The sequence below is a fragment of the Eucyclogobius newberryi genome, unplaced genomic scaffold, assembly GCF_026437365.1.
Source record: "Eucyclogobius newberryi isolate DKJ021-1_F unplaced genomic scaffold, fEucNew1.0.hap1 SCAF_4, whole genome shotgun sequence".
Classification (NCBI taxonomy): domain Eukaryota; kingdom Metazoa; phylum Chordata; class Actinopteri; order Gobiiformes; family Gobiidae; genus Eucyclogobius; species Eucyclogobius newberryi.
Window position 1 is genome coordinate 21538141 of NW_027316056.1, and position 12156 is coordinate 21550296.

The following is a 12156-nucleotide window of genomic DNA, read 5'->3' on the forward strand; positions in this document are numbered from 1 at the left end:
TTTTTTTGTGTGAATATATAACAAAGTTTATTTTTTACCATTTTATTAGTAAATTAATTTATGCATGCCATATTTGACCGTTCATATGTGAGTGAACTGTGTTCAATGACAATGGCAATAAACCTATTCTGATTTTAGTGGTAAACGCAAACACGGAGAGAACATGTCGATTCCACACAGAGACGAGTCAGAAAGTCGTTTTATTGTGCTAAGAATGGATTCTTGGTACATTGTTGATAAGGACTGAATAAGATCCTGCTAATTCTAAAGAGCAGGTTTGTTGACAAGACAAAGGCATCTATTTTGGCCGTTGTTGTCTTTCAATTGCAAAACTCTTCTTTTTTCCTCCACTGAAGCAAGAAAGGGCTGTCCACCCTTTACTCCTCCTTCGTTGTCATTCTCTATTCATGTCCCCATCCTTATTGTCGTCTGATTGAAGAAGAAATGAAGAGCCACGCAGTCAAGTGGAAAGAGCTGCTGCGTGAACCTGGACACTAATAATGTGGAGAGCCTCTATAATGCAACGTGCAAGAAGTCTCTTTATCTTATTTCCACAGGAGTTCCATTTGTCGTTCTCTCGCTGTCCTTTTACACACACAGGCAGGTGGTTCAAGTTTGGCTTGACATTTTATGTGTGCAATTTTAAATATGTTTGGTCAATGTGCCAGTATTTTTTTAAATGTGGAGGAAAGTGGCAGGTGTATTTTGTTGTTGAAGGTTTTTAGTAAGACATGTGAAAAGCTGTTGAGCGTCTCTTTGGGAGTGATAAGAAGTAGAATTGTTGGTGTGAGAGTGAAAGAGATGGCAGAAGAGATCCATTTGTCAGTGGTTGTCTTTGTAGATACCATTTCAGTGCAGATTCTACAGCCCAGCACATTAGTTCCAGAGCGCCTGACCATTGAGGTAATAAGCTCTTGTTTGAGTGAGTGTTTCTGCCGGGTTACAATGACCTCTCTGCCCACTTTGAAAGTTGCACCTCAGTATCCGCCCACGCGACGACTGGAATAAGGCTTTATGACTCACAATGGGCACACTCACCTGAGTAATTTGAAAAACTCATGTTCTTCACAAAAGCCTTTAGTTTCCACTGCTGGTAAGATTTCCCATTAAAAATAATTTGTTTTCTGACTTCTAATTAGATTACTTTATACTGATACTTTGATGATTACTATAAATTACCTATAATAGTTTAGCTTTCTGTTACTTAAGCTAATTTCAAATGAACCGCTGCACACTGTCCTCCATAAACAAAGGTGTTCTGATCTGCAGAAAGATGCGTACAGCGTTCTTTTTATTTATTTTTACTGACAAAAAATGACTTGAATTAAATGTTGTTTTATTATTTGTCTTTACTAAAAAGTAATCTGATTAAATGAATCAGTTACTCATTACTGCTGTCCGTTTCTCGTGGTAAAAATGCAGTTGGCCTAAGCATTCTTCTCAAAGAGGTGTCGGTGTTACTATGTTACGCTGCAGTCTTCTGGGGCCCGATGTCAAGAACCTGACTGAGACAGTGTTTTCCTTGCTTTGCCATAACTTGCTTCTGATGAGACCATACTTCAGCCATTTCTAAGTCTTGTCTTTGAGCATTTTTATTTTTTTTTCCTCAAAAATGTGTCTTAATAATGTTGTAAAAAGTGGCTTTTAACTTTTTAACAAAAAACATTTCTGCCTTTTATATTGAACTTCTCTGCAGCATCTCACTTTGTCTTCCACGTTTTACACACTGATCTTCAAACTTGTTCTTTTTCGGCTAATATGATTCTAATGTTGTTTGGCTTGTTTTTAATTGGATCCAGCTGTGTCGCACTAACATTTGTCTCTTTCTCTTATTTGCAGAGTTACATTCACGGGAGCAGTCAAGCTCAATTCGTTGCGGAGTCACACATCATCCTTCTTCTGAGTATCCTTTCACCAATATAAATGTGTTTACGCAACATTCAAGTTCTGCTATTCACATTGGTTTATCACAGTAGATCATAATTTTAAAATAAGCCAAACAAATAAAAACGTGTGCATCCACAGAAGTGGCTCAAACATTGGCCAAAATATGCGAAAGTAAGAGTATCCATCCATCCATCTTCTTCTGCTTATCCGGGGCCGGGTCGCGGGGACAGCAATCTAAGCAGGGACTCCCAGACTTCCCTCTCCCCAGACACTCCCTCCAACTCCTCCGGTGGATCCTGAGGTGTTCCCAGACCAGCTGAGCACACAAAGCACATGTGGACTGGTTGGGCAAACTCCCATGAACCCTCGAACACCCGATGGAGAGTATAGAGCTGGTCCAGTGTTTCACGACCAGGATAAAAACTCTGCTCCTCCCGAATCCGAGGTTCTCCTCTCCAGTACCTTGGAATAGACCTTACCGGGGAGGCTGAGGAGTGTGATCCCTCTGTTCAAGAAGGGGGACCGGAGGGTGTGTTCCAACTACAGAGGGATCACCACCCCGGTCTGCCAGTCCAGAGGCACGGTCCCCAACCGCCACACGATGTTGCAGAGACGTGTCAGCCAAGACAGTCCTACAACATCCAGATACTTTAGGTACTCAGGGCGGATCTCATCCACCCCCGGAGCCCTGCCACCGAGGAGTTTGCGAACAACCTCAGTGACTTCAGCTTGGGTGATGGATGAGCCAGCCTCCGAGTCCCCGGTCTCTACTTCCTCTTCGGAAGACGTGACTGAGGGATTAAGGAGATCCTCAAAGTATTCCTTCCACCGTCCGACGACATCCCCAGTCGAGGTCAGCAGGCCTCCACCCGCACCGTAAACGGTGTTGGTGAGGCACTGCTTCCCCCTCCTGAGGCGCCGGACGGTTTGCCAGAATTTCTTTGGGGCCGACCGATAGTCCTCCTCCATGGCCTCCCCGAACTCCTCCCAGGCCCGGGTTTTTGCCTCTGCGACGGCACAAGCAAAATTTGTGTAATAATACAATAGGATTCTATTCAAAGCTCACATTTTAAACAGGGTTCAGGAGAAGAGGAGCCCCAAAGGTAATATTTTTCTCTTTTGTGATAAATTTTATAGACCTTTCAATTTGTCTGATAAATAAACCTCATGTGTTTAAAGACCTGTGGTGCCTTGTTGTGTGATGAAAACTACTCAGCCGTAAATGTGTTTAAAATAGTCACATCACCATTAATATACAGTACTTTAATTTTAGTTTAAATCTTTGTATGCATTTGTAACCATTGGCGTGAAAGCTACACTAGTCCATAGTAAACATGAGAGCTGCGCCATTTCCTGCACGCTCCATAGGGATTGTGTTTGCCAGACCAAACAAACGGACGACACAAAGAATAGAGATTGTGTTCTTTTAACTTCATCCCAGCACCTGATTTGTTCCAAACTCTGCTGCTGATGATAGCCTGTGTCCGTGTGCGCTTGCTTGTGTACATTGGCACTGGAGGTGTTTGTTTGGTGCTCTGGCTTTTGTATGTACGCAGGAAATGATAGCGTCCATTCCTAGCTGTTGTGTTGTGCTCCCATGGGAAATCGTGGGTCCAAGGTCGCACCTGCTGCATGGCGATATTTGTTTTGGTTTTTTTGTTGTTTTTTTCTATGCCCATCTGATTACGTCTAAATGAAACACACACCTGCTGAAATGCCCCTGCCCTGTTGTCTCTGCAGGAGGTGTAAACATACGGTTTAACCACCAGTGTAGTGCTCCCTGTGGATCTAACCTTGTTTGATTCAGCTCATATTCAGGTGATGAGACAGAATGCTCACTGTTTAGGATCAGAAGAAAGGTAGACTCTGGTACAAGCAGGCATCATGTGCATTTACTAATGCATAAACACCTCAGTCACATCATAAAGAATTTAGTTCATCATGCATGTATCTGAAATTGACACGAAAGAAACAAACTTCGAGGACATTTTAAACTTTAAAGGTGCCGTACCGGATTTTTACTTAAAATTGTAAAACGGCAGACCTAATAGTTTTCAAGTCTTAGCAGTGATCTACACGTATCGCTCACTTACTTAGTGCCTTCTGAGCGTTCTAATTATTCACCACGATGAGTTTATAAGAGCATTTCACAACTCTGAGGCCAGAGTGAGTTTTGCCGTCACGGTAAAGCAACCATGAGCATGCTAACGGCGCACCGCTTCATGGAGAATAAAACGCTCCGTAATTAAAAGCAGAATTCACACTACCACAGCACCTTTTTAAATATGACTTGTTATAAAATATAGTGACAAAATAAAATTTCAACAATAACCATTTTCTCAAAATGTATGTCTTTGTGCTTAAAAATTGTGCATTATTCATGGCTATTTATCCATCCTCAATGCATTCTCTACATTCATTCAAGCGCTGACTCTTTTGGTGCATAATATTCCCAGGGTTGACTTGACTGCACACTCGCTGAGGTGTTTAAAAATGCCTCTGAATAAATCATGTATTCTGATGTATTCCTCTGAGGTTAAGGGTTCATCTCGCCACATTTATTTGAATTGATACAAAATTCTAGACTTTTATTAGTTTTGCAGTAAGTGGTGCTCTTTGACCTGTATTTCAAAACCAAAATGCAATACTGACTGTCATTCATATGAATCATATTGTTAGATTTTTTTATTAACCAGTCTGCACGTGAGCCCTGAAATACATCTTTGTCCAACCTGCACATCACTTTCACTTGTCTATAGTGACTTTTTCTTAACTGCTGCACCAGATGCTGCCATTACGATGGGCATGGTGTTACTGAACGAGGCTGCAACTTCCAAAGGAGATGTTGGCAAGAGGAGAAGTAAGTCTACCATTCACTGCTTTTTGTTTTGACATAAATTGCCTTTTTGTGACTTTTTCCTACCACAATAATATGTTACAAGATTTGTCTTTATTAGTAAACTCTCTGAAAATTGTCAGAAATTATGTATTGCTCATACAATGAGAGGTTGATGATGATTGAGGCCTGGCACTGTTCTGTAGGGGGCTTTTCTCTCCTACATTAACATTTGAAAGGCCCCGCTGCAGCAGAATGTGTAATCAACACATGTACGGAAACGCTCCAAGTGCACTTCAGTGATTACTGCTAAGGTTGAGCTTCCAGGAGCCTGTACTTCACTGAGACTGTGAACAAAGTTATGGTGGGTCTAGCACGGACATTATATAACGTTCGAAAGCATTTTAGTCAGAAAATATTTACAAAGGTCTTTAAAATATTATTTTAAATGTAGTTTTCACTTGTTTTTGTAACTGCCATATTAAAATGCTGCACTTTATGTTCATGGTACCGTTTTACTTTTCAGTATTGTTTGCTCCTGTCGACTTCAACTAAAATCTGTCTCACTTACCGGTATACCCAGTGGATAAATGTTTGTGTCCAGCCGCCCACACTGGTACAAACAAACCATGGCCCTGGGGTATAGTCTTGTGTCAGTAATAGAGAGGGTTAGAATTGAACGGTTGTGTAATCACTATATGTTAAATCCCCTGCCTCCATACTGCTGAGGCCAGCTACAGGAAATTATCTTCTGCTTCGTTGGCCATTTGCTCCACAAAAACACAGTTTCTCAGCGAGAAGAGTTACTCGACCAACAAATGGACTTATATAGAGTCACTGCATATGCAGGAGCTGCAAAGGGAGGGGCCAGGCTGGGGAATAGAGCGAGGGTTTAAGAAACACAGTCCTGGGATTATGATTGGAGACAACTTTTTAAAAAGATGGGTAAATTGGCATTCCAGTGAAATGTCAGCAAGAAAGGCAGCAGTAAGTCAGAAGTCAATGAAGAGGATGGAGTTAAATATATAATTATATATTGATTGTTGTACTAAATCATAACTTGTTTGTTCAAGTAAATTGAGATTGTTCAGTAATTGCCATGCCACTAATTATTTTTGCAGTTAAGTCATACAAGCTCTGTGCACTTTTTATTGGACAACATTCAGACAAAATTATAGCATTTTCTCATTACAGGTCATGAAGACAATGGAGTGTGGGTAATTGTATCCGGAGATTGAGTCAGTTAATGTTTCTTGGAGGCTGTTTCTAATAAAAAAAATTACCGTGAAGAACCATTTAGCATCATATCCATCCATATTTGTCCTCCTAATTACACAGGCTTAAGTTAATATGTTTATTGGCTTCCCAATGGCAGAAAACGTACATATATATTTTCCATGCCAATGCATCATGATTTAGTGAGCGCCAAGTCGCCCAGTCAAAAGAGGGATTACCACCTTTGTCATTGGGGAAAATCATTTCACTTAAATAATTTGTCGTCTGGCCAAGGTCATAAATCTCTTTGCTTATTAGCATGCCTAGCACACGTCTGAGTTCAGCCCTGATTATCCCTGGATGCATACTAAGACAGCACTCATAATTGATGTGCGATGGGAAATAGATTCCACTATACTTAATGAAGATGCACAGAACAGTACTTCCTCAACCACTCGAACGTGAAGGTGTACCTGGGGGGCACCGGGGCCAATGGGGGGCGCTCTCTGGAGAATAAAGCCACAATCAGTGGTACTCTTAATCAAGTCGATCTGTCAAAGCCACACAAATTTTTATTTGACATGTCTAAGAAGCAGTTGAAATTGGTCATCAGCAGACTTTCTATTTAACCCCTGATCAACTCTGAAGTGTAAACACTTTCTCACGGTTGGACAAAGAGTGGGTAGAGTAACCAAACATTGTACTCAAGTGAGAGTACCGTTACATCACAAAGTAGGGAAGTATCACAATGTGCATTACTGTATCGATACACGTATTGCCAAGAACTTTGTCACGTGGTATATTGAGTACAGCCCTAGTTGACTTAAGTAAGAGTAAAAAAAGTATTTGGAGAAACTTCTAAAGAGTAATTGTAATTGTAATAAATACATTTGATTTGAAATGTTTAGTAAATGTAAGGACAAAAGGACAAACCATTAAATAATGCACAAACGCTGATATTGTTAAAGAATATAGCATAAATATGGGCAAAACTAAATCATATTTGAAGGAGCAGTGCAAGAAACAAACTATAATAACTCAAAATAATTTCACATTGTCAACATAAAGCTTTTGTCACTTAGATTTACTCACAGTGGGTACTGTTCCTTCAATAAAAAGATTTCTCAAGTAGTAAGTACAGGGGTAAAAAACACAAACACGCTCAAACTGTTAGAGAAGTACAATTGCTTGTATGGAGGATGTAATATTTTTAAATGCAAAAAAAATCAGTGCATGGGAAAATGAAGTGTCGAACATGGTTGTTAGTTTTATTGATTGTTTTCTTTTTGAGCTCTTACTAATAACCAATAAGCACGATGGATGAAGTCTGCATAGCCTTCCTGTTGCTGTTGGTTTTCTGCTAATGCTCCTCTTCAGATGATGCAGCCATTGTCATTCACTCATTCCCATTACACTTCACAATACATCTGAAAGTGATACACCACTAGTGAGTGCTGAGTGGCCCTGCTCTGTCTGTTTTGATGGATTAAGACTGGAGTGTCATATCAATTGCTGCCATACAGTTTTAGCTAACTACAGAGGTTTTGTTGGTTGTGCCTATGCGTCCCTCCGATCTCGCACGTACATTATATGCTTGGAGCTGAAGAATGGGAGCACTTTGAGCACCGCTGACAATGAGTGATGGTGACACCTTCTACTAGACATACTTGCATCACAACAAACACCCACCAGGACGAAGTTGCGACACACAAAGCAGCAGTGCTTTGAGGATGAATGACAACTTCCAAACTGAAATTCACAAGATTTTGTCCTCCATTTTCCCAGACACTACTTGAGTTCTGATGCTGGATGTTAAGTATTGTTTCTCACTGATCCTCATTGTACTTTTGTCTTGTGTGTAGAGGGTTTCGTGCCTGTTACATCCCGTGTTCTGTCTCCATCAACCTGCCAATGGGACAACAGATAAGAATTAGCCTGCATGGATACCTTTGACACATTTACATGGTGCACATTAATCAACATGTGTTAATTCAACGTCTCATTTTAAATAAATAAACATAAAACATCAACATAAATGCAGCAGTCCTGGCACAAACTGATGTCTGAGCGTTTCGACTCCAGGAGAGGGCCTCGTCCTAATCCCTGATCAACAATATCTGTGGGTGGTGACACTTTATTCAAAACAGCGGTTAGCAAGGATAAGCCAACACACACTTTTCCCCCACAGATTAAAGATCATGTCTATGTATATTTCATTTTAGCCACAGAGGAAATAAGATGATAATGACCACAAACACTACTTGCAAGTTTTGCAAGAAAGATAATGAGAAAGCGGGACTGTGGAGTCATCGTGGAAATAAAGGCACATATTGTAGTTGTTAGTATTGCATCAACAAAAAGGGAACTTCTGGAGTCTTGGCCCATCAAACACACCTCCAGTCTGAAGTGAGATCAAACGTTGAGACTATAATCTGCCTGAAACATTTTTACACGCACCACATACTTTTTATCTGTCAATAAGTGGCTTTTTTCCCCCTTTCTTCCCCCCCATTTCTTTTGTCTTCAGTTTCTTAATTTTTTGGAGGAATTTCAAGTTTTTCACAGGAATTTCAACGTGTCACCTTCATTTACTCCATCTGAAATACTGTCTTGGATGCACTTTCCTTTACAGCAGTAATGATGTGGCATGGTAATAGGATTTAAACCCATGGTAATTACTCATGGAAACAGGATAGGTCTTTCTAATTTATGCCACCGTAATATGATCAATCCCAAACCTAACCTAGACTGAAGACTATAAAAAAAGAAGTAAAGCTAATGCATATTCTCCTGGTAATAATATTGTATCCAAGGTAACAAAATGCATCTATTCTTCATTCTCGCGCTTGTCCAAAACATTTTATTTCTTTGGACCTCACTGTCTTATTTATCATGTCATTACTGTAAAGTTGCTGTAAAGTGCTATGATGCCTTTTCCCAATTTTGGGCCAATTATAATTATTACTTTTACTCTTATTGTTTGTCTATTATTATGGCAAACAATTAGTCAAACCCTTTGTTCATGTTTGGCTAATAGTCCAGAGTGACTTATCAGGGCAAGAAAATAAAATGTTTACATTGGCTGCATCCAAATACAGTGCATTTTATGAAAGAAAAACAGTGTACAGAGTGCTGCACAAACAAAAAAAACAAAAGTTAGAGCGCTAAATTTGATCTTGCATGTCCAAAAACCCAAAAAAACTGTACATGCAATAAGAAAAATAAATAGATAATCAGAGAGGACCACACAACATATCAACGGGAATCTTATTTACCCTCATCTTGATAAAATGAAACAGGTATTGATTGCCATGACGGCCCTGAAAAACGTGTTTTTGTATTGATCTACTGCAACGCATTGTTTTTTTGCTCTAGTTCTCTAAGTTCTCTTGTTCCTCACCATAATACATTTCTCTCTTTTGTTCTTTCAGTCATCTGCCTGGTCGGCCTTGGCCTGGTGGTGTTTTTCTTCAGCTTTCTGCTCTCCATTTTCAGGTCCAAGTACCACGGATACCCCTACAGGTAACCATGGCAACCTGCAGCTGTCCTTTCAGGTTTTGCTGCAGCTTAGTCGACGCTTATACAAACTCAATAAATGTAAAAGCTTGAAAAGAATCTCAAAATCGCTGGAGTTGACAGAAAGTCATTGCAGAGTTATTGCCGACATGGAGCAAAAAGTGAGGCCAACACAGACGCCGTTCCCATCTTAAGACAGCTCCTCAATTGGTAACTGTCCCTCCCAAAAAGCCAGACACAGCAAAGCCTCGTTTCTGCTTCTCGGGAGGGTAATCAAATCAACGCATAACAAAACAATCCAGCTCTCCGCACAGACTTCAGATGTGGGCAGTTCCTCTTTGTCTGTCTGCCATCTTTTCAAAAATAACTTTGGACTGTAACCCAGGATTTAGTGAGCAGCAATTTGAACTCACTCTGAGCTAAAGGTCAGCACTACATAAAGAAGATTTAATGTGCAACAGAAGGCACCGCAGAGGATGGATCTAACTCGCCCATCGCTTGGCACAATTGCACCAAAAATATCAGTAAACTCCCCTCAAGGAAAAGATGAGGTCTGACATTACAGACGGGTACGAATCCAGTTTAAAAAATATAGAGACATAACGTCGATAAACCATTAGATTAGACGTATTAAGTCCATACAATTAAGCAGAGCCTCTGGTAATAATAATGTTTATGATCTGCATTGAAAGTAAAACCAGGCTTAATATTGTTTGTTTTGATCTATGGTATTATTATTGGACCAAACCATACTGCTTCAATTTTAAAATAGACAGTCTATTAGAATAGCATCTTGCGTTATAAATATGCATGGCCAATTAAGTTAACACTTAGAATTCTTAATCCGACTCACACAATTCATCATAACTGTGTTCAGAATAAGGCTCACTACTCAGAGGTTTTAGTGATAGCTGCATTTTAAGTAATATTCATTTACATCAAGCGCTGACGGCAGTGTCTGTTTGACCTCCACTGAGATTGTTTTGCTGAGTACAAAAAAAAATCTTTGACATTAATTTGTTCTCATCACCGGCTTTGTTTTTCTCTTTGCTCCTCTCTCTGTCTCTCAGCTTTCTTATTAAGTAAAAAATGAAAGAAGATGAGGCCAAAGGATGGAAGCAGCGGAACCCACAATGAACTTGAAAGAAGTGGAGGCTTTATCCACTGGGTCCATTGCGTATGGATTGTTTGTGTTTTTTATTATCACCGTCTCTGTGAGTAGAATAGAAAATAAGTTATTTCTTAATACACTGGAAAATAAAGCTCCTGATGTATTTCACAATTGGACATACCTCCAATAAAATAAAAACAACCATAAATGTTCCTATGTTGCTTCTAATGTAAGGTAGCTTTTTATTACATTGTGTTGCTGTTGGGATTTTTGGTCAAAACTTGGCATTTAATAAATTAAATGTATATGAACTTTAGAGTATCATTTTATGTCCGTTGTCTGAAATATCACTGAGTTTTTATTATATTCTGAGGACAGTAATGACTAAAGCATTTAAAATGTGTAATCTGGATTCTGTGTCACCCTTGATCTCCTGAAGCTGAGTGCTGATGCAGAGCTGTAGGTGAAGTGTTTCATGTTGAAAGTGAGAAGTGAGGTTCATTGGGTGAAAACTTGCATTTCTAATTCATCCTCTGCCCACTGACATGAGTGGGCTGGAGCTCTGAAGACTTTACATAACCTCTACTACTTGTGGGAGGAAAGCAGTTCATTTGGTTGTAAAAACAAAAACAAAAAAACATTCACTTTTAGATGGTGTAATAATATTATTTTGGAGTCATTGGATCGAAATGTTTTGATTTGACTTTGCACAAGTCTTTACACCTACATGAACTTCAAATATAATTATTTATCATCTTATTTTTCACAGAGCCCATGAAATTACCTTTTTGAATAAAAAATCATGACAAAGTTAAGCAAATTATACTCAAATAATAAGAAGCGTCGGCTGTGATCCAACCTGCACATCCCAGAACCCTGGAGACGTACAGGTCCTGCAGAGATGGAAGTCTGCAGCCGATGACTTCAGCAGAGCGCACAATGCGTTGTAGTCTCTGTTTGTCCCTGGCTGTGGCTCCAGCGTACCACACGGTGATGGAGGAGGTGAGGATGGACTCAATGATGACTGTGTAGAACTGCACCATCATCTGCACTGGCAGCTTGGCTTTCCTCAGCTGCCGAAGGAAATAAATCCTCTGCTGGGCCTTCTTGATGAGGGAGCTGATGGTGAGCTCCCACTTGAGGTCCTGGGTGATGGTGGTGGTTGTGTACAGGGAGAAGAGCAGAGGAGAAAGTACACAGCCCTGTGGGATTCTTGTGCTGATAGTCTGAGTGTCTGAGACATTCTTCCCCAGCCGCACGCTCTGCCTTTGATCTGTCAGGAAGTCAGATCTGCATGGGGCATCAGGCACGTTGAGCTGGGAGAGCCTGTCCTCGAGCAGAGCATTTGCATATTACAACTAACCTTGTCTTTAGTAAATACAGTACCCAATCCCAATGCATTCAAGGTACATTTTACTAGGTACATTTAAGAAATTCTAATCCTGAATTATACCTGAATAAAATGTTGAAAAAGTGCTGATGGAGAAACGAGTCCACACTCTTTGGTTTCGAACAGATTAAGCAGAACAAATGTGACCTTCAGGGGGATCAGTATTGGCAAATGGAGCCAAATCAATGTGGATATTAGACT

The 12156-nt window shown here is 40.1% G+C and overlaps 1 protein-coding gene across 1 annotated transcript in view; it reads left to right on the forward strand.

Moving 5' to 3' along the window:
• LOC140377747 (dolichyl-diphosphooligosaccharide--protein glycosyltransferase subunit TUSC3) overlaps positions 1 to 10777 on the forward strand; it is a 57271-nt gene extending 46494 nt beyond the window's left edge. Inside the window, exons 7-10 of the mRNA XM_072463297.1 lie at positions 1840 to 1903; positions 4673 to 4747; positions 9370 to 9460; positions 10525 to 10777. Coding sequence (XP_072319398.1) covers positions 1840 to 1903; positions 4673 to 4747; positions 9370 to 9460; positions 10525 to 10540 — 246 coding nt within the window. The 3' untranslated portion in view covers positions 10541 to 10777. The remainder of the gene's footprint in view (positions 1 to 1839; positions 1904 to 4672; positions 4748 to 9369; positions 9461 to 10524) is intronic.
• Positions 10778 to 12156: the final 1379 nt, after the last annotated feature.